At 53.4% G+C, this 25,242-nt stretch overlaps 13 protein-coding genes across 13 annotated transcripts; 6 read left to right on the top strand and 7 right to left on the bottom strand.

Moving 5' to 3' along the window:
* Positions 1–366: 366 nt before the first annotated feature.
* CKM354_000651000 (uncharacterized protein) lies at positions 367–3,115 on the bottom strand (the record flags this gene model as incomplete). The annotated part of the gene is made up of 2 exons (XM_044801830.1): positions 367–1,230; positions 1,286–3,115. 2 exons carry the CDS (start codon positions 3,113–3,115, stop codon positions 367–369), a joined length of 2,694 nt encoding a protein of 897 aa, XP_044657765.1.
* An 805-nt stretch (positions 3,116–3,920) lies between these two features.
* Positions 3,921–4,529, top strand: CKM354_000651100 (iron-sulfur cluster assembly protein CIA2; the record flags this gene model as incomplete). The annotated part of the gene is made up of 1 exon (XM_044801831.1): positions 3,921–4,529. The coding sequence occupies one exon, from the start codon at positions 3,921–3,923 to the stop codon at positions 4,527–4,529; it is 609 nt and encodes a 202-aa protein (XP_044657766.1).
* An 884-nt stretch (positions 4,530–5,413) lies between these two features.
* On the bottom strand, positions 5,414–6,007 carry CKM354_000651200 (uncharacterized protein; the record flags this gene model as incomplete). Its single annotated transcript, XM_044801832.1, has 2 exons — positions 5,414–5,818; positions 5,882–6,007. The coding sequence occupies 2 exons, from the start codon at positions 6,005–6,007 to the stop codon at positions 5,414–5,416; spliced, it is 531 nt and encodes a 176-aa protein (XP_044657767.1).
* Positions 6,008–9,307: 3,300 nt separating this feature from the next.
* CKM354_000651300 (uncharacterized protein) lies at positions 9,308–10,482 on the bottom strand (the record flags this gene model as incomplete). Its single annotated transcript, XM_044801833.1, has 3 exons — positions 9,308–9,766; positions 9,823–10,074; positions 10,132–10,482. The coding sequence occupies 3 exons, from the start codon at positions 10,480–10,482 to the stop codon at positions 9,308–9,310; spliced, it is 1,062 nt and encodes a 353-aa protein (XP_044657768.1).
* Positions 10,483–11,216: 734 nt separating this feature from the next.
* On the top strand, positions 11,217–11,696 carry CKM354_000651400 (uncharacterized protein; the record flags this gene model as incomplete). The annotated part of the gene is made up of 2 exons (XM_044801834.1): positions 11,217–11,291; positions 11,340–11,696. The coding sequence occupies 2 exons, from the start codon at positions 11,217–11,219 to the stop codon at positions 11,694–11,696; spliced, it is 432 nt and encodes a 143-aa protein (XP_044657769.1).
* Positions 11,697–13,055: 1,359 nt separating this feature from the next.
* CKM354_000651500 (uncharacterized protein) lies at positions 13,056–13,634 on the top strand (the record flags this gene model as incomplete). The annotated part of the gene is made up of 1 exon (XM_044801835.1): positions 13,056–13,634. The coding sequence occupies one exon, from the start codon at positions 13,056–13,058 to the stop codon at positions 13,632–13,634; it is 579 nt and encodes a 192-aa protein (XP_044657770.1).
* A 255-nt stretch (positions 13,635–13,889) lies between these two features.
* On the bottom strand, positions 13,890–14,588 carry CKM354_000651600 (uncharacterized protein; the record flags this gene model as incomplete). Its single annotated transcript, XM_044801836.1, has 1 exon — positions 13,890–14,588. One exon carries the CDS (start codon positions 14,586–14,588, stop codon positions 13,890–13,892), a length of 699 nt encoding a protein of 232 aa, XP_044657771.1.
* A 186-nt stretch (positions 14,589–14,774) lies between these two features.
* On the bottom strand, positions 14,775–15,479 carry CKM354_000651700 (uncharacterized protein; the record flags this gene model as incomplete). Its single annotated transcript, XM_044801837.1, has 1 exon — positions 14,775–15,479. The coding sequence occupies one exon, from the start codon at positions 15,477–15,479 to the stop codon at positions 14,775–14,777; it is 705 nt and encodes a 234-aa protein (XP_044657772.1).
* A 239-nt stretch (positions 15,480–15,718) lies between these two features.
* CKM354_000651800 (uncharacterized protein) lies at positions 15,719–17,125 on the bottom strand (the record flags this gene model as incomplete). The annotated part of the gene is made up of 1 exon (XM_044801838.1): positions 15,719–17,125. One exon carries the CDS (start codon positions 17,123–17,125, stop codon positions 15,719–15,721), a length of 1,407 nt encoding a protein of 468 aa, XP_044657773.1.
* A 687-nt stretch (positions 17,126–17,812) lies between these two features.
* CKM354_000651900 (uncharacterized protein) lies at positions 17,813–19,768 on the bottom strand (the record flags this gene model as incomplete). The annotated part of the gene is made up of 2 exons (XM_044801839.1): positions 17,813–19,659; positions 19,723–19,768. 2 exons carry the CDS (start codon positions 19,766–19,768, stop codon positions 17,813–17,815), a joined length of 1,893 nt encoding a protein of 630 aa, XP_044657774.1.
* Positions 19,769–21,652: 1,884 nt separating this feature from the next.
* Positions 21,653–22,493, top strand: CKM354_000652000 (uncharacterized protein; the record flags this gene model as incomplete). The annotated part of the gene is made up of 3 exons (XM_044801840.1): positions 21,653–22,219; positions 22,277–22,410; positions 22,457–22,493. 3 exons carry the CDS (start codon positions 21,653–21,655, stop codon positions 22,491–22,493), a joined length of 738 nt encoding a protein of 245 aa, XP_044657775.1.
* A 720-nt stretch (positions 22,494–23,213) lies between these two features.
* Positions 23,214–23,623, top strand: CKM354_000652100 (uncharacterized protein; the record flags this gene model as incomplete). The annotated part of the gene is made up of 2 exons (XM_044801841.1): positions 23,214–23,279; positions 23,360–23,623. 2 exons carry the CDS (start codon positions 23,214–23,216, stop codon positions 23,621–23,623), a joined length of 330 nt encoding a protein of 109 aa, XP_044657776.1.
* Positions 23,624–24,358: 735 nt separating this feature from the next.
* Positions 24,359–25,127, top strand: CKM354_000652200 (proliferating cell nuclear antigen; the record flags this gene model as incomplete). The annotated part of the gene is made up of 3 exons (XM_044801842.1): positions 24,359–24,713; positions 24,766–25,055; positions 25,110–25,127. 3 exons carry the CDS (start codon positions 24,359–24,361, stop codon positions 25,125–25,127), a joined length of 663 nt encoding a protein of 220 aa, XP_044657777.1.
* Between the last annotated feature and the right edge of the window lie 115 nt (positions 25,128–25,242).

A 25,242-nucleotide genomic window follows, 5' to 3' on the forward strand; every position in this document is an offset into this window, starting at 1 on the left:
CGGAGCTCCCCAGCCAGTCTGGACCAAGCTTTGGGAAGCATTGAACAGAAGGTTGTCAGGCTCCTCCGCACCGGAGTTTTTCAGCACGGGCTTTCCATGGGCGAGTGGCACGGCCTCGTCTCGCCGGCCTCGAAAAGCACGTGATAATGCTTCCTAGTCGGAATCCGAGTGCGCCGAGTGGAGGATGATAGCGCAGCCGCTGCCTGCCTCTCAATAGTCGGCCGTCTCGCTACTCTCGCGTCCATCGTTGCTACGGTCGTAGATCTAACGATTTGAGGTTGGCAGTCTTGGGTTTGACCGCGACATCCTCGGCCTGGTGGATTTTATGTCTATTCCAAGACACGAAGGCTGCTGTTGAGATATCGCTCAGCCACGGCGTTTCGACGTTGCATAGTGCGCATACGCCGAATGGTCCACACTTGCTTCCCTGTACCGCTTTTGACCATGGCCTGAGACATAGGCGCTCGTGAATGCATCTTGCCACATTACCGGCGTGACCATTGGCATGGCCGGCGGGCTTGTGTCCGGTATGACTGGGTTGGACACTGGGATTTGCTGCGCTCCGTACATCGCGTGTGTACTAATTGGAGAGGTCTGATTTTGCATGATCGGTGCCGATGTGTGTTGCATACCGCCAGGACCTGGTGGTGTAGCTTGAGGCGGAGCACCACCGCCGAATGCTGCGTTCCACTGGTTGAATATGCCAGATGGATCCCAGACAGGCGTGTGTTGCTCGTTGCTGATGACAGGCTCTAAGGCGTATCCGGTCTGTGCCGCTGATACCTGGTGCATGGCAGGCGGCCCATATGGCGATGTCTGTGACAAATCGTAATTCCCGTCGTGATGCGTCATCGATGGCCTCGCAGACAGACCATGACTGGCGCCACCATCAAAGGCAGTAGCATAGTTGACGCTTGCTGACATCGATTTCGAGTTGGCTGCATCGGCCATATTCCAGGTGGGCTGTGTCAGGACTCGGGCGTTCGTGGGATCCGAATTCGTGCTCGACGGTGTGGAGTGATTTTCCATGACCGGGCTCCTTAAGCCCAGAGTAGGTTTGAGTTCAAAGGGCTGAGTGACATCGGCACTGAAGGCTTCGCGAAGTGTGTTGATCTGAGCTTGCATCTCTGCATTGGCAGATGTGATACAATGCTCAAGCACGCGCATGTGTCGTGTGAAGTAGATGCGGGCTTGAGTGTTAAGCTTAGGATCTGGGCAGGTAATCGCAGCCTAATATAATGTTAGTGTGTCTTCAGTCTCTGCCAAGATATACGAGTGAACGAACCAAGTGCAACATCATGCACGTCAGGACACAATAGATCGTGAAGTTGACTCCACGGATCATGAACTGCAGGCCGTGGAACTGGAAGTCGCGATATAGAGCTTCTTGAATACGGCACATGAGCATGGCCGAGTTCAAGCAGATCTCCAACTGGTCCTTCCAGCCAGGGTCACCTTTGGCTAATAGCGCCTGCAATTGTGGCCGATGATGCATGATAATGGTCAAATGATGATACACGTGAACGTAGGCCTTGTAATGGTCTGCGCCGAGCCAAGGTGGGCTGCCATCATCACTGTACTGGAGCTGGAAATCATTCGGTAGATTGTCCGCCCAGATTGGAAGATCTTCGTTGTGTTGCACAAAGCTCGGATCGAGAGCCCAGTCCTTCTTATATCGTTTCATGGTCTGCCACAAAATATTGGATTGCTTGATGTTCCTCACGGCCTGCGCGAGTATCGTCGATCTCCGTGACGCCAGATGCTCGAATGCATCAATGTCATTTGTCGGCGTCGGCACAGCATATTGGACAGAATCAATGTCAACGGAAAAGTCCGATCTTCCCATTGGGGCGCCGGTGAGGATCTCGAGAGTGAACAACGTCTGCCAGATTCGCGTGCGCAACATGCACTCGGTCCTGTTGTGATTGCATTTGTTCGTGCTTCGGTGTTGCTCGTGGTGGATATCCAGCCCGAGATCAATGGCACTGGTGGTCATGTACTTCACTGCCATCCACGACCGATAATAATAACCCCGTTTAGAAATACTCTCTCGTGCCTTCATCAGAATAATCATGGCCTGGATCGTATCAAGCCTGGGTACATCCTTGAAGCTTTCTTCATGTCTGCTCGCCAGTGCTAACCATTTGCGTGACTCTACAGGCTGTTCGAGATATCGAGCCACGCACGCAAATATGGCCTCTAATAGCAGCGGAGACATGCTATGCCGATCGGTGCGCCATTTCTCAAGAAATGTCGCTCTGTGCAAGACCGGGCAGTAAGGATGAATATGGTCAAAGAAATAATTGAAAAAGTATGTCGCCCGTTCGTCGGAGGGCATCATTTCAGGTGGAATGCGGATTGTGGAGTCTGCCAATACTGATGCAGGAAGCACGACTTCAACCTCATCCATTCCGGGTGCGTCTGGTGCGAGCTGCGCTCGTGTTATGTACGGAGCAGCAGAAGTGATGTCGATCTGGAGGTCGCCCATGGCACTGGAGAGCTCACGCACACCAGCTTCGATTTCCTGTGCATCGCCGCTGGAGGCTTCGGACACCTCTGTACCAGACCTGATGAAGCTTGGCATTTGGCCACCACTTTGCGGGTACTGCAGAGGCGTAGAGGTGCCGGCATAGAAATTGCCTTGATGGTAGCCTTGCTGAGTCGGCCGGGTATTGGGTTGATGAGAGTATGCATTTGATGAATATTCGGGCTGATATGCTGGAGCAGAAGTGGGTGTTGTCGGCGGCACGTTGTTCGTCCATTCGTGCACCATCCGCGGTTGCGAAGAGGAGCCATTCGGTTTCGTCGCCGCCGGACTGGTTTTGGGGAAAGTGGTGTTCTGGAAAGAAAAGGTCTGCTGGCCGGTGGCACTGTCGGGCGTCTGGCAGTCGTCGTCCTGGTCGAGGGTCGGCGGCACGCACTTCAGTTTCAGACGAATGCAGGCGCCGCAGGGCCATGGACCGTTTTGCAGGGCGCCGTCGCAGCGAATCTTGCGTTTTCGGCAGCCATCGCAGGCGCGCATGACCTTGAGGCGCTTGTGGCGATTGTATTCGTCGACGAAGACATACTGCTTGGTATGCGCAGCGGGCGCCGGCGCACTCGTCGCGCTGTCCATGCCGACGGAAGAGCAGCTGTTTCTGGAGGTGTTACCTGAAGAAAGTGCGGAACGCCGAAGAAGTGGATATCAATGTCATCGGGAGTTTAGTGTCCAAAGCTCACGCACAGGATCCGAAGCCGCTGACAGGCATTCCCGTTCCTCGGGCATTCATTGCACGGCGGCGCGGCGGGCAGGAGCAGCGGAGAGCGGAGGTAGTGATGATCCAGCAACAGATGCGGCGACGGCAGGCATTGCTCTTGAGAGCGGGCGGACGGGCGAGGAGGTGCGCAGGTGGTGAGCAGTAGGATGAGGGTGCGAGGCTAAGAGGCCATGCTGTGATGGCTGGCCGTGTCGGTGGGGTGCTTGGGAGATCATCCGCCGACGAAATGCACGGCGAGGTCCCTCCCCTGCCTGAATTTAGTCGCAGCTGTGCAGCGGCCGTGCCGCTGGCCCTTACGCCACCTGGGAGGAGGCGAGCCGCTGAATGGCCTCGACGTGCAGCTGCGAGCCTGCGACGTCGTCAGCCGCCAGCTTGTTTTGCGCTGCCGACCGCCGTGGAAGCCCGCACGGAAGCACAGAAGCCTGCACACTGCGGTGGGCCAGCAGCGCGCAGGACCGCGCCGGAATGAGCCGGTGGCCTCCACTCGCACGCCTCTGCAAAACTGCAACCGTGTGGCCCAGTTGTCGTGACGCCTGGCCTTGGCAACCGCCCTCTACGTCCCTTGACTCGTTCGCCTCACCTCGCGGATCGTGCTGAGCCATCACCCTCGCCCAACTACGCAACGCAGTACCTGCCCGTGACATTCGACTCCACGCCAACACCATGGACGCCGGCAAGGACAACGCGAACCCGACCATCATCAACCCCAACGACTTGCCGTCCCGCCGCCGCTCCACGCCCTCAGCAGCGAAGCCGCAAGGAATCTTCGATGCATTGGTGCCGCAGTACCCAAGCTTTCTAGACGCCGCGTCCGCGCACGACGCTGAGGTCTTGTCTGATGTCTCAGATCCTGCCTCATCAGACGACGACGAGCGCGAGGAAATAGACGAGCAAGAAGTTTACGACCTAATCTCCACCATCACCGACCCCGAGCATCCACTCTCGCTGGGCTCGCTGGGAGTCGTGAACCTGGAAGACATCAAGATTATCCCGCCGACTTCTCCACGGTCCCGCATTAGTTCTGTGCAGGTGCTCATCACGCCTACCACCTCGGCCTGTTCGCTGACCACCGTCATTGGACTCGGCGTCAAGGTTCGATTGATGAATGCCCTGCCTCCACGTTTCCGAGTGGACGTGCGCATCAAGGAGGGAACCTCTTCATCGGCAGACGAAGCGAACAAGCAACTCGGAGACAAGGAACGGGTGGCGGCCGCCATGGAAAATCGCAACTTGATCAACATGGTGAACCACATGTTATCCTCCTGCCAGTAGTAGAGCCAGCCTTTAGCCTAGGGTTGCAACCTCGTGCGAGTGGAGCCGGTAGCGTCAAAAACAAGCGATTCATCAATGCTCGGATAATGCACGCCCACCAGGCGACGAAATATCCGAACGTGCAGGATGCCTACCTCCTACGGGTGCAGGACGTTTGCCATTCCCGTGCCGAACGAACTCCATGAATTGAATTCGCACTGCCACGCACATAGACATGGATGCATCAGGGGCACATGCTTGTTGAACGGTGCACAATCCGCACAATTAACAATGATTATCAATACAGCGAGCAACCAGGATATCGGACCCATCGACCGTGCCACGAGGCTTCACCGGCGAAGGGCATACAAGCCGAGGCACAGAAGCACGCACATGAGAGACATTCGTCGGGCCAGCATCCTCTTTGGGCCACTGTGATCAAAAGCGCGCAATTGGGCATCTGGACGCTCGGGCCCGGCGTCTCCACGGACAGGCTATAGACTTCTCGGCATTTGAGCACGAGCTTCGCTTAGATCGAGAGAGATGAAACCAGGGTTAGAGTGGAGCTGCATGGCTATGGCAACACGATACAAGAGAGCAAATCGAAGTGACGTTCAGTTAAGGTTCATAAGAGGACATGGCTGATGTTGTCTAGACAAGATGCGGTCTGCTCGCTTCGCCTTGTTCGTGCCGTCTTGCCATCGCTACCTGCCCCTTCCAGCTTGATGAAACGCGCCAGGACCTTCTAGATGATGCACAAGTGTGTGCAATGCTCCCCATGCCCACGCGCTCGCCAACTACCGAACCATGGTAGAATACCCACATGCTGTACTGGAAGCTTGATATGACACAACCTTGACGCCATGCATTCGCTCAAAACGCAACACTGTTGAAGCACTGATCTTCTATGGGCGCGGTGCCTGAGGAGCGATAGCTGCGGTGCTCGACTCGCCCTGGTTCTCCGGACGCGGCGGCACTTGGTAATTCTGATCTGCCATAGCCTTACTCGCCCCTTCTGGAGGATAATACGCAGGGGGCGCATCACCGTGGTAAGCAGGGGGAGGATTCGGCGGCGGAGCATATCCGTGCATGGCGTAGCCTTGTGCATATGGATCAGGGCGGTACGGATAGGACTGCTGGTGCTGAGGCTGCTCGTAGCGCGCCGAACGCTGCACCATCCATCTGTGGTAGGCGAGAGGAGGTTGCCCCTTCTTCAGACGGCTTCGGGCGTGGCAGTATCCTCCGACGAAGTACAGCAGGATGATAGCGAGGATGACACATATCAATGCATACCTAACGGCATAGCCTGTCTGCCCGAATTGTCAGCAAATCTCCTTTATGTGCTTCACATCTTCCCACGCGGCAGCTCTTACATCCGACCACCACCAGCTTTCAGAATAGTAGCCGTTGGGGTAATAATCGTCATCGTCACGCTTGTCGTTAATGCTTCCCTCGCGCTTGAGCAATTGCGCAGCCGCGAACTCTCCCATCACGCCCATGATGTGTGGTCCGAGTACCTGCGATCCTTCTTCCTCCACCTTTCTTCCTCCTTCTTGCGCCAGTAACGCCGAACCCTCGCGCGCCGAACCGGACGAACGCAATCACACTTAGTTCGTGCCGTCAATACCCGGGCAAAAGTTAGAGGTGAGATAGTTGTCACGGTCGCAGTAGTAAGCGCGATGCAGACGCAGGACTACTGCAGGTGCGGCCTTTCCTCGCGGCCAGATTCGGGTTACAACAGCGACAGCTGCAGCACGATCACAATCGTTACAACCAGGTCCGCGCGTGGGTGATGAGGAATAAACTTTGATCGGTCGTTGCAGAAGGTACGAATGCGAAGTGGATGGTCTTTGGAGCGAGTGGCCTGAATTCGATTCGAAAGGGGAAAGGGTTTCGAGGTGTCGGAGGTTTAGGGCGGCAGGGAGGCCGAGGCACAGCGTCTTTTGGTGCAGCGTGAATGGTGCTGCAGCAGGTTCCTGCAGGTATAGGCGGATTTCGGTGCACGGTGACAGGATTGCAGCGAAGGTCGTGTGTTGTGTGGGAGGATCAGTGAGGTGTGGAGAGAGAGTTGTTTGGATGTGGTTGCAGCCGAGAAAGTCAAGCGCCTTAGCCACAGCAAGCGCAGGCGGAAGTTGCATGTTTCGGGATTTTGGATCCTTCCATTTTGCGCACTTCACTACTGACGTGCTGCAGGTGCAAACGTTGTAACCGACTTCACGAATGAATGATTGCGAGTGTCATTGTCGAGCAAGAACTGTGGTATACGAGGCTGAACGAGCAGCGAGGCTGGAGCTCGTTCTGGACCAAGCTCCGCATCTCAGCGCCAGCCTGGCTCGTCTTATCAACCTTGCAACAAAGTACAACCAAATTGTACAAGTACCTACACGACTCGGCCCTTTCCTGTCGTCCATGCGAATGCGATTTCGACCCAAACAGACATGGAGTCGGAACCTTGCCCACCTGCTCCCGGCGACTGCAACACAATACCTCGGGCATCAATGGGACGTTCCACATTCATGCCCATAAACGCTCGTGCCCAAGTGTCGCACCTGTCGACATGCAGACGCAACCCACTTGATCGAACTTTCGCAGATCATCTGTTCTGCCACTTAGGGCTGACGACCAAGGAATAAGAAGCAAAAAGATCGAAGAAGCGCCGAACAAGCCACATCCACGTACGTACTCTACAAAGACACAGCATCGCACAGTCGACATGCGACGTTGCAACGCAAGTCTCACAATCGTCGTAACGAAGAACTGTAGCGCAATTCTGCCTTCAATCAGTTTAACTTTTTCATGCAACAAGAGAGCTGCCAGCCACGCGTCCTGTGGCGTTGCTGCGGAAAGGCAGGGTCCGGGTTCGAGTTACGTGAGCGCGCATGCATGGAATTGTGATGGAAGAAGTCTATTTCGTGATGTTCTGCATGTGATGGGGCACGGCCTCGCCGACGTGGGGTTGCTGGTACAGAGGCCGATCTTAAAGTCCCTTCGAATATACTTCCTCGATATGGGTATGCGAGAGGCACAGCATTTGCACTGCCATCAAGTCGATGAGAGGAGAGTGGCAACTTTCACTTCCCATGTTTCCTCCGGCGTTTGAATGGTGCATGGCACAGGCATGAGGGATGTTGGGGACGCGCGATCTGAGTTGCGACATGCACTAGAAGGTCGAGGGTGTCATTTAGGGAGGATTATTAACTATCGAAACATGGGTCTGTGAGAACTTGCGGTCCTCAGATCCGAGACATTAGCAAGACTTTTGAGGATCGTGACGGAACGTCAGTTGCCTACGATCTGGAATGTTTTCTCACATCGATACTAATCATCTCTGCGATTTTCACCGACCAAGAGATTGAACAGACAGAAAAAGGGATGTCAAGCTTCGCCAACACATTAGCAACAAGCTATAGTCAGTCCGTTGGATTCCGCTCGCTCAAAACACCGAATTGTCCTCGAAGCAATCTGCCCTTCTCGATCGATGTACAGCGCACGGTATATTCCTACCGTATGCTTCGACTCTGATCCTCAGACGTATTCACCTGATCTACGTGCGTGATGAAGGAGAACCACCAATAGCACGCACAAGATCTAGTGTACGAATGTCCCGGGTCGACAGCTTAGCAATCAGTACACTTGCAGCATCTGCGATCTCATGCTGTCATTGATGATGTGGAGTCTCCGAAGGAAGCAGTCACTAATGTCTGGAACAGGTCTTTGAGGCACGAGTATACCTAGGGTCAAGCTCATGAGCACAGAACTTCCGAGCGCTGCCGAAGAAAGATGTGCTGGCGGACATTTCTCGAACAGACCTTTTTGACACATTCCTGCCGTGAGGTAAGTTCAAGAGCAGAGAGGTCTGTTTCTTTCACAGAAGACTTGTGCTAGCCGACAAGTCACCAACATGATTCCGCTGGGTACTTCGCCCTCGGCGCCGGGCGCAGCAGCAGATGTTCTTCCTCTGCTTCAGAAGGATTCCGTACTGACAGTTCGGTCTCCAATCTCATCTCTGTCGCGAAACCATAACCGAGGTCAAGCACATGAGTAGATCAACCCCTGTGCCCGTGGATACATGTGCGTAAAGTTTCATCTCAAACAAGTCTTCGCGACGCACTTGTGCCCCCAATCAGGCACGGAAGCGGAGCATTCACGTGTGTCATCGGAGACAGTCGTACTCGTAGTCCTGCCTCTGAAATGTCTCGGCCGCCCATTTCTTTGACTACGGCATGTATTGCGCAGCCAAGACTGTCTGCCTTGAGAGACAGAAGTGATCACGACTCTTTCTCAGGAATCATTCCAGCACGCCTATAATGCCCGGGTCCAAGCTAATGCGCAGAGAACCATTCATTCGTTCAGCGAGAAAGACCATTTGCTCACTCCTCACGATGCATTTCATTACCAACCCACGACCTAAAGTGCTACTGACTGGTCCTGATGTATGCATGGTGCTCCAACTCGATGTCCTCCCGATCCATTTCTCTGCTCCTTTCTGCTCCAACCCAACGATCAGCAACAGGCCCGAAACCTAGCAGTAGCAAGCACAACAACTCCGTTTTCTCCCAACTCAGCCAATTCCCTCCTCTGCTCCTGCCTCGCTTGTAAGATTTCCGAGCAAATGTGTCCGTAACTCTGCGAGCCGCAAACGCAGGTCCAAATCACGGGTTGACTGCAAGGTGGCTGTGAGCAGAGTGATTTTTCCAGAGATTTTCGAATTATCTGACGCGGAAGAAGACAATGAGTCAGCTTCCCGGGGTCTTTTTTTCGCCGTGAAAGTGAGGGTTTTTGCTGTGAGGGTGAACAACTCACTTTAGCTTTGATTTGAGGCTCTCCCTCATTTCGTTGACCATGTGATCCGGCCAAGATTTTGCAATTTTCTCGTCCTTGTTCTTGGGAGAATCGGTCTTGAGGGTCAGCGCCTGCTTTCCGAAGCTCAGGATATCGACTCCGGCTTCCTTGTTGCCCTTGGCCGAGCCGATGGCTTGGAGGAACTTGTGCGCATCGCCGAAGAGCGCTTTTGCGGCTTTCTGGGGATCGCCCTCACTGAAGAGCCCGCTATCGAAGTGAACGCGAGTGAGATTCTTGCATTCGGCAAGAACGTTCAGGGCGGTACGCGCAGTTGCCTTTTGATAGTTCTTGATGACGACGCTAGTGATACGTTGCCGGACAGCCGAGTCGATCTGGGAGAGGAAATCCATGACAGAGGAGGTTCCATCAAGGCGGATAGGAATTGAATAGAAGATTTGCACAGCCTCTTGGTGAACCTTCCGCAAAAAGTTAGCTCTCATTTTCACCGTGGCCGCTCCACCTGGTGCCATACCTGCTTATTGACTGCGAGAAGCCCGACACGGTTCTTGCTGTCGTTCGAGTAGGTCTTGGCGTACATGTCCTGGAAGAGCCCCTTGCGCTTGCCGTCCACCTGGATTGAGTCATCCACGACGCCTTTGTTGGCAAAGTAGAAGCGGTAAATGCGTGTGCGGATCTCTGGTTCGAGGCTGAGAAACGCGAAAGGCTTCGCTGGGCGGACGAGAATAGCCTGGCAGCCTTCATCGGGCCCTTCCGTGAGCATGAACTGCCAAAAAGAGTCAATGTCAATGTCATTCAAAATTTTGATGCGGCGTGGTCTTACCGTCTTAAGGATGACGAATTTGTCTGCGCTTTCGAGCCTTAGGAGCTTTTCGAATCCATTGCCCTTCTTCTTCGGCTCTGCCACCGGCTCTTCGTTGCTGACGCTAACATCAATAGATACAGCCGCCGGTGAATCTGGGTCACGCTTCAATGGCGCAAATTCCACTGTCTGACTCTGTTTCTTGGGCGTTTTCTTCGACGGAGTGGCAGCCAGCTTAGGTGGCTCAGCGTCCGACTTGATATCGGAGTCAGGCTCTTTCTTCGGCTTTGGCTTCTGCTTCACCGGAGTGGACGGCCACTTGTCCGTGGCCTTATCTGCGGCCTTGGTCTTCTGTGCGTTCTTCGGAGGCATGTTGTTGGGATGAGGAGTGAGAACAGTCACGGAGGTTGTCTCTGGCTGGTCAACACAGGCCGAGCGCGCGGGTATGGAGAGGGTGTGAAGGAGAGAAAAGACAATGGGCTGGAAGCAAGGAAATAGTAGTGGTGGGGGTAAGCAGTGAGGTTGAAAGTGAGAGCTCATCTGCCGCTGCAGCCTACCTTCCCACCCAATGGCAGCGCTCCTGCGTAATGCGTTCATGTGATTGAAGTGAAGTGAAGCTCAACGGTCGATTCTCAGGTACTGCATATGATCTGATTCTTCTGCTGGGCGACTCTCGTGAGCTTGGAATAGTGTTCGAATGCAGAGACAATGGCAGTCTACTGTTCCGATATGACTATGTCCCATCCCTGACTCTGACTCCAGAAGGTCGTGCGCGCCGCCGTGTATGGCTCTCATGGAGACACTTGCTGTGCTCCAGCAGCGGAGAGCACTGTTCAGCTGTAATTCCTTGTCCATATCGAATGTATGCCAGCTGGGCCAGGCACGATCTGGTTCCATGCAGACTTGAAATAATGCAAAAAAGTACCTCGTTGGTCTGATTGTGAAGCCGCATATGCGAGACATGTGAAGAAGGAAGTGCATGTGTGGTCGACAGATGCCAAGCATTCCCGGTCAAGGCGCGTGCAACCACGCGACTGCGCGACTGTCGCTTCACATTCGAGCTCCATCACGACCATTTCCAGCAAACCCACAAACTTTATCGCACAATGGCAGAACCGACGGCAAACGGCACGCCACCTGCGAATGGCGATATTGAGATGAAAGAGGAACAGCCCGCAGAAGTACGTGCCCTGCTCAGTCGTTCGCACCCGCTTCTGACCACCTCACAGACACCTTTGAACACTATTCAACAAGCAGACCCGACCGACCCGAACCCTCCGCCGCAGCGTTGGATCGAGCAATCGCTGCAACCCCACGGACCTCCCGATCATCTTGCGAGCATCGCGCCAGGCGTGGCCACTCCTCCAACAGGCGCAACGACGCGACCCGGTTCGATGCCTCCTCAGCCTTCAGCTCGACCAGAGAAACCAGTTGCGCATGGCGGTCCTACCAGACAATATCTCAATACAAACGTTACGCCGCACTTGCTCGAAGGAATGAAGTACTTGGCTGTGTACGAGCCCGAGAAGCCGCTCGAATGGCTGTCGAATTTCTTGAAGGAAAGGAGCAAGGAAGTGGAAGGTTGAGAGCTGCGCAATTGGAATAGCACATGATTAGAAAGGCAGACGGAATAGGTTTCTCGTCTGCGCACGCTACGCGCGCCTGCTTAGAACGAGCAAGAGAGGGAAAGCGCTTCCTGCGCATATCGTTTCGCTGTGGCGATGCTTTGGCGACACGCACTGGACGCCTCAAACGTAAGTCCCGTGGCTGCTGACCCGGTTGTCACGACTCGCCATTCTGACTGCCCTTTCTCCTCAGGCGCCGTTCGACCCTACACTTTTGCGAGATAGACCTACACGGCACACGCGAACCAGCGCTATGAACAACGCATGGGTTGCCTAAGAAGAGCTGAGAACCAATGATGTCCCTGCTGGCACTTTACAACGAGTGTTGGAGAGTCGCAGATCTGTCTGTGCTGTTCCAATGATACATGCTTCAGGACCAGAGGATTGATCACCGCAAAGCTGAGTAGCACATGCGCAGGGTACAGTAGCACGAGACGATCACGGCAGCTTCCGAAACATCAATTTCGTCGCATGGCTCGGAACAGTGCGGTGGTCAGACATATGCAAATTGACTGAACCAGTATGTCTCACTGTCCGCGCAGTGTGTGACAGCTGTGAAGCGAATGGCGTGCGGCGAGGTGTTGCAAGAAAGCAGAAAAGTTCACGTTCCTCACAACCAAGTCGAGCAAGCCTCAATCCTAGCTGAAGTGGCTTGGCGGTACCGTAATACAGGATGCAAGCCAGCGAACAGCATTTCTCCTTTCTGTCAAATTCCAACAACAAGTCGCCGAATATCAGCATCCTTCGATCAGCGTGTTGGAAAGTCCTACACCTGACGAATGGCAAGCCTGATCTCCCAGCTTTTGGGACGCAAAGGATGTGGGATCCGAGCTTCCGCAGCGCACCAGGACCCCAGACCCACCTTTGTCAGCTGCAGATCTGTCCTCAGCTGGCACCACCATACCAGAAAGCGATTCACGCGCTTACTAGCTTTTGTGCGCGCATGGGGCTGCTGATCAAAGACTGCCCCAACCACGAATCGCCTTCCATGGTCGTGCGTCAAGAATGATCGACCATGCCCATTAGGTTTCAACTCTCAGCATGTGAGGTGCGTGGTATGCGCGGTAGAGTGCTGGGGCTGGCAAGTGGAAAGCTCGGTCAACGAGGATTATATATATATCTGTCTTGCCCGAAGTTTTGTGGTATTAGGCTTTCCGGTTCACGCGTGCTACTAGTGATGACACATCCTGGTCAAGGGACACTAGTAATAACATTATAGACCTCACCTCATCTGATCACTACATTGCTTTCATTGCATCGCCGCGGCGCGATCAGAAATCAACGGCAACAAGAAGAGGCATAAGACATATCCTGCCAAGAATGAACGTCTACCCACTTCCACCATACCAGCACGTCAATCTCTCGTTCCCTTTCCAACATAACAAGAAACCAAAAACTCCCAAGATGCCTTCCTCTCGATCATGGTCCTGGCGACTAAAGAAGAAAGTCGATGTCGACGCCGAAACAAGACGGAACACACATCTCAACAGCCTACCTACTACACACTACAGCGAGAAGAACCTTGGTAGCGAACGCTCTCTCCGCACAACAAGTACAATGTCCAGCTTGCGAACAAGCACTTCTGTCCAGAGTGGCACTACATCAGCGAACAATTCCCTCAAGTTGTCTGAGACTGCGACGTCATCTACATCGCGAAAGAGCGGATGGCTGAGGAGAGTGTTCTCGTCTTCGTCTTCAGGTTCGGGTGCTGCTCCTCCTGGTGAGGAGGAAGGCAGCCGAGCGTACTTTACAAAGAAGGAGAAGAAAGATCGTCCGAGGAAGCCAGTTGAGGATGAAGACGATTATGACTATGAGCGGGAAACACATAATGAACAACGCGCGGCTTGGAGGCAGTTGTCGATGGGGTATGCGAGTGTGGGCGTGCCTTTCATTTTCTGAGCTTAGTTCCTTTTGCTTGTTGTCAAAGGCGAGGTGAAGCCGGGGGAAAGTTGGTTTCTTTGGTACTGATAGATGGCGTTCAAGCGGCGAGAAAGGGAATACCCAGAATGATACAGGATATCAGTTGCGTTACTATCGGCTTGTAGATCCACTGATAGGATCGTTCATTTCCTTTGTAAAAGTACACCAAATGCCAAGCAAGATTCTTGGTTTCTATTGCCTTTCATCATACAAATCAACTGACTCGAACTCCACTCAATTCCACGTCCAACCACTTTCTACTTCCCAAGCCCCGTACTCTTCCAAATTATCTGGAATTGGCCAAGGACGGGACACAGCTCTAAGTCGCTTGACACGAATGCAAGATAGACCTGGTAAGCCAATCGATCTCAGAGTTCCCAATGTCTCCTCCATGACTCCACGCCCTACAGAGTCTTTTGCGTTAAAACCTCGTCTTGCATAGATGAAGATTTGACTTTCTTTAATGTCCGAACAATCGGTTGTTTCGACGACTCGTTTGATCCATTCGCAATTCTTCAGGTTCTCCTCGTAGGTAATGTGTTCGCTGATAGGATAAGAATCGTCCGGATTTGGTAAGTAGTTCAATACAATGTTGATGGTGATTCTTTGTATATTTTGACAACGTTGAATTTCGCTTGGAGGCTGCAGGGAGCGAAAAGGTCGATGGCCTGGATATGTTAGGATCAGTTTTGATCCGAGCCGCTTGTGTGTGTCCATGTATTCTTCGGAAAATGCTTTGCTGATGCGCAGAAGATGGGATTGCGGACAGCCTTCGAGGACCGCTGCGATAGGGTTTTCATGCGACAGAGGGGCAATTTCTGTCTTGTGGTGGAAGAGGTTGTTGTAGATTTTGTCACGCATTTCGCGCGGAAGGCCGAAGAAGTCGAAAGTCTTGTGCTCTTGAGAGGTGGATTTTGCGTTTGGCGAGTCCATATTTGCTTGATTGGAGGTGACTTGTTGATGTGTTGTGTGTGTTGTGTAGACTCCCTCGGTGGCAGGCAGTGGTTTTTATAAGAGTCAACCAAAGCCTGAGATGTGTGTGGCCTCGAGCAGAGTCGTACACTGGTACTCTCGAAAGCGTACCAGGAACTCAGCACTCGCACTGCTCTTTTCGAAGATTCACGTCCAGTTCCACCCTCCTTGCGCCGTCCATTTTCCGTACTGCCCACAACCTTCTGACGCCTCCATCGTATATCCATCTTTCCCCAAAGTCGCCACGCGAACAGACGATAAAGCTGTCAAGCCCGGCCGCGTCAACCTCCCCAAGTTGGCTTGCATGGGCCGCCGGATTCGAGGATCCTCTACATTAGCCCTCCGCACTGTGAATACCCTAATCTCAACGTCTTCGACACCTGCCTCAATGACCAGCATCACGAAATTAATAAAAAGCCATCCGGTGTCCCCACAGAATTTCAGATCACGAAGAAACTTCTCGTAGGTCCTAGCAGTACCCGGGATACAGCTCAGAACCATGTTGACGGTAATGTTCCTGATGCCCTTGAAATACTTGAACTTGGCCATGGGATAGATGAGAGGTATTCGTCGCCGGCGATCCACATGCGTGAGGACAAGCGTCTTTGTAACGCGTTTGAACCTTGGTCGGTATTCTTGAGAAAATTGTTTGTTGATGCGGAGGAGATGGGGCTGCTGTTGTCCTACCACGGCGGCTCTTGCTGAATATGTACCCAACATTGACATCGAGCCGACTTCTTTCTTATGATTGGCTAGATGGTCATAGATCATATGGCGCAATTCGAGTGGGAGGTTGAAGAAGTCGAAGATTCGGCGTTCTTCAGAGTGGGATTCTGCGCTTCTCGACTCCATTTTGCGGTCGGTGGCGATGGCTTTTCGATGCGTGTACAGGTCGGTCGTGCTTCGAAGTGTAGAAAAACGTCGTCGGAGCCTCAGACAGAGGACTTGCCAAGAGAGTTGTCGTATTCGGTAAGCCCTCAAGCCTACCATAAGTCCTGTGAAGCCTATTACCTCCACTCTTGCAGTGGCTGGCAAAGGCTTAAGAGTTACCCCACCAGCAGTGCCAAATTCGTCCCCAAAGCACCAGCCCTTCACGGATCATGTGTTCCTGGCTTCTCGGCGCCATCAGTCCCGATAAACAACTCATACGGGATCCCCTTCAACCTCTTCACCTCGACCTTCTGCCCTTGCCTCTCCAGCACCTTCGTCTCAAACGGCTCCGGCTCATACGCAACCTCTCTATACCTTCTGAACATCTCCCTCCAATAACATGCTTCTGCCGCTGGTGTCAGATACCTCTCCCTGAACATCTGTACCGAATTCTCAATAATCCTCCTCGTCTCCTCCGGATGCCCCAAATAATATTGTACCTTCTCTTCCAAATCCGACCAATCCCTCTTCACACTCACAATATTCTGCTCCGACCCCTCAGCCTTCAACAAATGATGATAAAACGTCACAAATTCCAACTCATGCACCACCGCCACATTATCGCAACTAAGCATATATTTCATTCTCCCGGACCAGCTATGTCCTTCCGTGTATGCAGCGAATAGATATCGACAGAAGTCGTCGATATCTAACCAATCACCCTCCAAGTCCGCCCAGGACTGTCCTTTCCCAGTTTGCAGCAACGCGCCTCGAAGTTCAGGATTGATATGTCGATTGCCTCGCCAGACAACCCGAGGGATTTTCTGTTCGATTGGACTATCATGTGAAGCGGCTCGTCGTCGCGCATCCTGATATGCGTTGTGAATGGGGTTCCACGCCCAGAAATTGAAATCCGGCATGAGCCACATGCGCTCATCTTTGGGACTAGAGATTCTGCGGTCGAACGTCCAAGCCGTGCGAGTGTCACTTTCGCCATCGGGTAGTTCCACGTGATCGTTTACTGCGATGGCGAATTCGATGTTGGGAATTGTTTCGCCTCGTGCGGTGGCGCCGAGCAATGCGCGGTGGATCTGGCTGAGGGTGAAAATGACTCGGCGCGCATCGTGGCGGTCTTTGTAGTGGTGAGTGTCTTTTGTCTCGAGGATGCGAAGTTCATTTTCGTAGATCAAGGCGCGAAGCCCGCCCTTGCCTGTCCAAGAAACGTTGGTGTCTTGAGGACTGATCTTGTGGTCGCGGCTTTGCCAATATTTGACACTTCGATCGAGTTCGTGGTAGAGTTGAGGGAAGGCGACTGAGCATTCAGAAGGGCTGAGCGCGTGGTTGCGAGCGTCGCGGGTGGAGTTGAATGACCAGGTCTGGGTCACTGGTGGTGAGTGAGCTGGTTGTGATGGGAACCAAGCCGATTCCACATCTGTTTCGATATCATTGTAGGTATCGTCGGCTATGGGATTGCTGACTCCTGTCTGCTGCGTTGATGCCGGCGAATGCGACCTCCATTTTGGAAGCAATGTGTCCCTGTTGCCAAAGATGAGAAACAGTTGAAGAACGATGAAAACTGAAAGCAGAACAATCAAAAATCGCGACTGAAGGAGAGAAGTGGCCTGCATTGCAGCACCGTTTGCGCGACAAGATGAAGAGGATGGCAGAGAAGTGAAAGCTTCGTGCTTTCTGTGGTTGACTGTGACCATCTTATCGGGTCGCGTTAGTTTGACCTATGTGGTTGATGGCGCACTGTGGCACCTTGAGTAGCCCTTCCACAGTTAGAGCGACACTAACCCAAGGGGCTCGACCCGCCTAGACGTGAAATCGCCCACCATGCGTCGCCTCGATAGGCCGACCGGTGACACGCAAACAGCATGTGCGATGTCGCATCTATCTGTGGCAGAAATTCGGCAGCTGGCTGCAAGGCTCCGCATCCGCGTGTCTGAGGACCACATTCCGACACTCCACAGAATGCTTGGAGGTTTCACAATCGGCTGCATCGATATGATGTGATCGTTGCTTTGTTCAATTGTATGTAAATAATCTGTACGCAAATAAATATCCTCGAGGGTCGTTGATGTATGATGAGACGCCTTCCATGCCTTGCAAACGCCTCTCATGCCCAACGCCTTGCTAATTTGGCAATAATTGGTGTCCTGTGTGTCCGCATTCCAGGGTATCTGTGATTGTCCTCGGCCGTTACTGTTGCATTGCCGCTTCGTGTATATGTTCGAATGCACATATGGCTCAAGGAATAGTGTAGCACCGATGTCGGCTACTGCAACGTTCCCCTTGAGCTTGAATTTGAGGCATCAAAGTGATGTTACCCTCGGAGGCTGTGCACCGTTGGGCGAAGCCTTCTTGGGACGCAGATTGATGACAGACTCCAGCTCGCGTAACATGCTTGTGTTTGCATCACGCTGTGCGCGCAGCTCTTGCTGCTTGGCGCGCTGTTCATTCATCTTCGCGATGCGCTCTTCACGCGAAATGAGGCTTTGGCGTTGCCTAGGCATGGCGATTGCCTCGAAGACCATCTCTTCCTCGTCCGATGTGGCATTCAGACTGGAGCGTTGACTTTTGTTTCCTTCTCCATTGAGTACTTTCAGAGCATCGGCTGGCCCGTCTGAGATTTCGTCGACAGCCGTCAGGCCGCCAAGGCTGGACACAGGCGAACGGAGTCCGCTCGAAGCCATAGATATGCGCCGCTCATGTCGTGAAATGTTCGCCTGCAGCGACTGCTTCCCAGCCTCCCAAGCTTCTAGCAGCTCTCGCAGGTCGGTGCCAATGGCGTCGTATTGTGCCATAAGCGTGGGACCTAAATCGGTGAGATCTTCTGACTGCTCAATGGATTTGTTGGTTTCCTCGCGCAGGATCTGCATCTTCGCCTGCAAGCCACGAATACCAGTGCCGAGCGCACTAATCTTGCGCACCTGGCCTCGCATGCGCTCTCTGTGGGGAGTGTTGGTAGCTTTCAGGGCAGGCGAAGCCATGCTGAATGACTCCATTTCGCTCAGGATTAGGCGGACGCGCTCTGCTGACCCAGCGACTGCCTTGCTCAGCTCCCGCATGATCTGGGTCGCCGCCCGCCAGCGAGCAAAGTCCAGCTTGCCGCCATCTGCGCCTAGCGCCATGAGTGAACATAGCGTTATTCTACGCAAGACACAAGCTCGGTAGCTCAGTACTCGCAACGACTTCAACGATTCTGGATCCTCCTCCAGAACTCGAAGCGCATCTGGGCCGGTTGACTCCCTCGCATCTTGACTACTGATATCATAAACTTCGAAGTATTTCTCGAGATCATCTTCACGAATCAATGCACCCAGCGCTGTGTAAGCTTTGATGGATGCCGGGATAGTCGTGGCGTATGCTTTGTGTAAGGCGACGCGGAGTTTGGCGCATCGCCTGGCCGTGCCCGTCTCTTCGATTCGTGAGGCAGGTGGCAGAGGCGTGCTCAGCCTGTATCCCTTCGAGACCAGCTCAACTTCTTGGATAAAGGAGAGTGAAGAACTTGATGAGAGCTCGAAAGCTTGCCAGTTGGTGGTCATTCCCGTCGCGGCATCGACCGCCTCGTGCCGCAAGCTCTCCAACCATTGTCTACGCATGTACCCATAGCCAGCAAACGAGGCCAATGCAATAGCTCCTAGTAGTAATGCTGCCCGGCTTCTGCTCACTCGGCGAGTGCGGAGCCAGTCAATGAAGTAGACTACAGCGAAGGCCACAGCGGCCGCCGAAAGTGCGCCAACCACGTTGGCTGTATCCTCTGCAATTGCGGCCTCTTTCGACGAGCCTTGCAGACCGAAAGTAGTGGCCAATGCAGTGGCCGGTGCCAATGATCCATGATCCAAATACTCGTTCAGCAACTGTGAAGCTACGATGGTGTAACGGAAATGTTCCAGAAATTTGGCGTTATCTGCAGCTCCCAGCCTCGAGTTGACTGCCGAAGACCAGGCATGATGCGCTCGCGTGAAGGCACTCCTGGGGGATTGCTTCCCTTGCGGAGGAGACTGAAGCTGCGGGATGCGGATACGTGGAAATATGGGGCCTTTCGCAGTCGGCGCAAAGGCTGCCTCGCTGAAGGAATCGTTGGGGTCCGGCGTATGCGGTGGTCGAATGTCGTCGGAGCCGCGACTGTCGGTGTCGAAATCGAAGGTGCCTTCACCTGCGTCGCGTTAGTTCTCCTGCCCTGTGCTGAAGAGGGAATCCGTCGCGCTGGTTGCCGCACCTTCCAGATAGGCGGCCAGAGGGCTGTCGGCGTGTATGGTCTCCATGCATGCAGCGGACTATCTCAATACCACATGGTCGCTGAACACGCAACGCAATTGAACGGGGATGGAGGACCGCCGTGCCGCCTACTTGCAGTTCGGCCACGCGTGGTTGCTGTGGAACATGAAGATGGACAGCCGTTGAGATTGACCGTTGGACACGCCAGCAGAAGGAAAGCACGCGAAATGGCAAGGAAATACAGAAATGAGTGTGATGGACACGCTGGGAAGGGAGGTGCCTGGCGTTCAGCGAGAGTAGTTCGTGGCCGGGCGTCAGCTGTACGACGCAGGTCGACTGTGCCTCCTGACTAGCGTCATCTGCCGACATGGATTAGCCTCCGCGTCTGCAGCGCAATCATCTCGAACGCCTCTCGCAACTCTGCGCCTTGCGATGACAGCCTGTTCGCCGGAGGCTGCTGCTCTTCAGCTGTGAGCTCTTCACTCCCACTTCACCTCACACGACCAGGCAGGCAGGCAGCTGGAGTGAAGTGCGCCGCATGACGAATCTCAGCTCAGCCGGCGTTATGTATTGCAGCAAACGCCGATGGGCTCGGGTAAAATTGTCATCTCGCACCCGTCTTCATCTCCACCGCCTTCACGACTTCAAGCGAGCCGGATTCTGCAACACACGCACGTTACAAGATACACATGTACCTGCTCGATGACTCGACCCAGGCGCAGCGATACCAGTGCCTGATAGGGCTGGAGCCACCAGACACTTTCTGTATTCCCTGCCATATCGTCGTCTGCTTACCAAACCGCGGAAAGGTAGGGCCCATGCCGAAACCTCACCTCTTCCATCACACCTGCTCGGCGTCGATATGCTGCCGTTGCGCCAGCTCGCATCGATAATCGCCACTGTGTCATGCGGTTGAACCGCTATGCGACTGTCCGCACTTGCTGGACATGAGATCTGTTCGAGGGAGTGGCCGGAACGGTCTGCGCGATCCCTGACCGTGCGTAACAGCAGCACGCGATTTGTCCTCTTCTGCACCAAGGCCGCTGCAAATGTCACAACAAAGCTCCAGGACGCGTGAACTCGCATTCGTTCGGCGTGCGTTCCTGATCTATCCCGCCGCTTTGTCAAGAACAAAACATCATGTTGACGCTGGTTCATCCCAGTATCTTGCCCGTCCAACAATGCTGCCTCGGCAAGCGCGCACCGGCCGTGACGCTTAGGAATACAGAAGACCATGGACGACCTTGCTGCCCCGAGTCGCCGAACACACTCGTCTTCATCTTGTGAATGTGCTGTTTGCTGCCTGCTTGCTATTCAGCGGACTATGTCCCCAAGATCTTTCAATGAGCCCCAGTTGCCCATATCCGAAAGGAAGCTCCCATTCAAGCTCAGATCTCGCGCACTCCGAATCTACCAAGCTCCTCAATCAAGGGCTATGGAGCCATTTATGCTCACTTGCTGAGCCTTGCATCAGACGAACGTCTCTCACTCGCCATGGGCCCCTGACACAGGACTCCTCGGCCGAAAGCTCACCAGAAGCGATGTGCTTACATACTTGGTCGACTGATGACTATGTGTGGCGACTCAGCCTTATGACTTCCCTAGGTAACATCGAAGGTACAAAGAGCCTCTGGGCTTCTTGGCTGTGCAGCATTTGCCACAGCCTACTCATGCACAGTGATCCTTCTTCTCGCATACTTCGTCCTCATTGCACAGCAATCATTGTATCAGGATCGGATTCGCAATCGCACGCCAAGAGTACTCTCGAGAACTGTAGAGGAAGTTTGGATGCTGCTGCAACTAATTGCTAGGGCTGATGACACTTGAGGAGGACTTACAGTGACTGCGGGTGATATAAAGTACATAGGCCGTCAGGGACTAGACAGTGCCCTCATAGCCTTCAGGAAACCCCTTTGACACCTCTCGGAGTTATGAGCGAAGAACAACGCATCAACATCTGCAAGACGAGCCTAAACCAGATCTTGAATTCGCTGAAAGAGAATCCTAGGGAATGGCGAAACCATATTCCGCTGGCACGCACGATCATCGCCCATCTGAACGCCACGACTTTGATGCAACAAACAGACCGCTTGCAAGAACGAGTCTGGTTGATCGGCGGTTTGCAAAGGCTGGCGTATGCAGACCCGGACAGTGGAGGCGTTCCTGACATCGCAGCCTGGTGTTCTCAGCAGTGGGCTGTGATTCAACAGAGCCAGCCCAACAATATCTCTGCACTTCGCGGATTGGGGCAAGCGTGGCTTGCGCGGGCGCAGCCTACACTTGCTCGCATTCAGCGCGAGGAGGGCAGATCCTCAAATGACGTTCCTCCACAATCTCGCGCCGGCAACACCTCATCGCAAACCGAGGCTGAGAAGAGGGCTGGTACTGCACAGTATGTCGAAGCGCGTGGCAGCCTCCAGCCTGCCATCGACTTCCTCGAACGTGCCATTGCCGCAGCAACGTCGCAGCACACGTTGACTGGAGACTTGCTTGCTACCGTGAGTCGCATGAGCACACCTTCCCATGTAGCAATGCTTCCTGCTGATCCCAGACAGACCGCAGAGGCATACATGTCACTTGGCAACGTCACCTCGCCCCGTCACAATCAACAGCACTTTACTCGTGCTCTACAGCTTTTGCGAGCTGCAAGTTCGATTGAGGGCTACCAATTGAATCGCTATCTTCAGCAGTATGTCCTCCTCTCTCATGGCTTTTACTCAGCTGACTTTGTGCAGGTATTTGGAAAGATATGGCAGATACATCGACGCTTGACATGCCAATCCACGACTTCTCATGAGCGCATGATTGAGAGTTGCAATCGCCTCTCCATACGATTGAATGACTAGATAGGGAATGGGAACATGAGCACACAGCAATTTTGAGCGATAGAAGGTATAGATCTCAGCTTAGGCAAACATGCATACAACTTGAGCCTCGAGTGAAATGCGGCAATATGTTGGAATTCTACATTCGTTAGAAATATAGATACGCAAACAGATAGAATATCTACATGCACCTGAGGAATCCGACACGAGTACTGTTGTGCCTCTATCTGTGGTTGGCGTGACGTTCTATGGGAAGGATCAAAGAGGTGAAGTGGATGCACCAGTCGCTTCCACATCGGCACATCGGCTTCTGCCCTGCCCTGCACGGCTTCACAAGCCTCAGACCACGACCACGACCACAAATATCAGACCGAATAATTCCAACCGAACAGACTGCGCCGATGGTAGACACGTCACACCACAAAATCCTACCAACCTGGACGCTGCATGTGAAAAGATTCGCATAGCCTCGCAAAGAAGCCACGCAATCACGAAGCCCTTGCTGCCTCTCTCGCATCCTGCTGCATCAGGCGGAAATAAGACCAGCAACTCCATCATCATCATCACAAGAATCGACACCGCAGCCTAGTGCTCGCCACGACCAAGCCCCTTCCTCGTCACCGCTGTCCTCGTGGCCGCTTGAACACACCCTCCATTAGCCTCAGCCATGATAGACGAACGCCAACTCCAGCTCAACCCTATCGTGCCCGAAAGCGTCCAACATAATGCCCGCGTATGTACCCTCCTCAACCTCTCACTTCATTCACCCAACTATGAATCCAAAGCTGTAAAATTGTTGCTCACGAACTACAGACAACATCCAATATCCGCTCCCTTACCGCTTCGCTCTTCGGCGTGGCAGCTGGCACACTCGGGCTAGAGTCTTTTCCTGGATTCATCTTCTATTTCCTCGGGACGGCGATTGTCAGTCTTTTGATATTTGCTTTGAAGACGGAACAGAAACCTGAAAAGTACTTTTTCCGCGTTGTGGGGGATTTGTGGGTGGGGGATTTGTTTGGGGGGTTGATGAGTTTTGTGCTGACGTGGACGGTTTTCTATGGGTTGTGTAAGGCTTGAGGAGAGTTTTTGTCCATATGAAGGCGCTCCATTGCGCTGCAGCGAAGACGAATCGCAACTGGCACGAAAATTGGATGAGAAGGGATATCGAAGAAGACTGGAAGACTCGAATTCCTTATCGCGGAGGCGGATGTCAACTGATGACATTGACTGTCTGAGTGCTGCTTAAACGCTCTCTCCGAGGCATACTGCTTCCTGGAGAGAAGTACGATGCCGACCGCGAGAGGCCATCGCCGTTACCAGAGACCAAAATTTGGCCAATTGATGGTCTAGTCAAATCAGCGTCAAATTTGTAGTCAAATACGTGGCTGGAAAACGCCAAGCTATCGCGCTCAGAGTGCGCGTCACGGACGCGCGAAGGCGCGTCTCTATTTCGCCAAACTTGTCTCGCAAACAGCCCCTCCAGCTTCCCTCTTCTCACATACACACACCACATCGACTCTGCGCACACAGCTCATATATAAACACGAACTCCTTCCACCTGCTTGAACACCCAAGAGCAAACAGACAAGAGTGAGTGATCGCTGTGGAAGAGCTCCAGGCATCAGCTAACATATGTGCAGTGTTGGAAGCACGTCTCGAGCAGGCCAACCTGCTGAAGAAGGTATGCATACAGCACTCACCTTCAAATGCGCATTTCCAATCTAACAATACAAAAAGGTTGTCGATGCCATCAAAGATCTCGTCCAGGACTGCAACTTCGACTGCAATGACTCCGGCATCGCCCTCCAGGCCATGGACAACTCCCACGTCGCCCTCGTGTCCATGATGCTCAAATCCGAATCCTTCTCTCCTTTCCGTTGCGACCGAAATATCGCCCTTGGTATCAACCTCACCTCGCTCACTAAAGTCCTACGATGTGCACAAAACGAGGACATCTTGACGATGAAGGCAGAGGATGCTCCAGATGTCGTCAACTTCACATTCGAGAGCGCCGAGAGTGACAGGATCAGCGAGTACGATATCAAGCTGATGGACATCGATCAAGAGCATTTGGGTATTCCAGAGACAGAATACGCGGCAACCATCACACTGCCAAGTCCAGAGTTCCAGCGCATCACCAGGGATCTGTCTGCGCTCTCAGAATCTGGTATGTTGGGACACCGCTACATTGTGGGCCGCACCACTGACAATATCACTAGTTTCGATTGAGTGCACAAAGGACGGCGTGAGCTTCAAGTGCGCTGGTGATATCGGAAACGGCTCTGTCACTTTGCGCTCGCACACGAACGTGGACAAGCCAGACCAGAACATCGAGATCAACCTTACTGAACCAGTCGCACTCACATTCTCGCTCAAGTATCTGATGAACTTCTGCAAGGCTAGCGGTCTTAGTGGGCAGGTGAAGCTGTGCTTGAGCAATGAAGTGCCACTTCTCGTAGAGTACGGGCTCAGCAACAACTCCTACTTGCGATTCTATCTCGCACCAAAGGTATGCATTATCTGGCGTGTGTAGCCTCAGATGGATGCTAATTGTTCTCAACAGATCGGTGACGAAGAGTAAACGCGATATGCCACGAGACAAGAACCAGAGATTAGCATGATTCGCCGCCTTCGAGGCGCTGCGAAGCTGTTGGCCCTTTCACCGGCTCCACACGTCCCACCTCTCGATACCATCT

The sequence above is a fragment of the Cercospora kikuchii genome, assembly GCF_019650295.1.
Source record: "Cercospora kikuchii DNA, contig_00004, whole genome shotgun sequence".
NCBI classification, from domain to species: Eukaryota; Fungi; Ascomycota; class Dothideomycetes; order Mycosphaerellales; family Mycosphaerellaceae; genus Cercospora; species Cercospora kikuchii.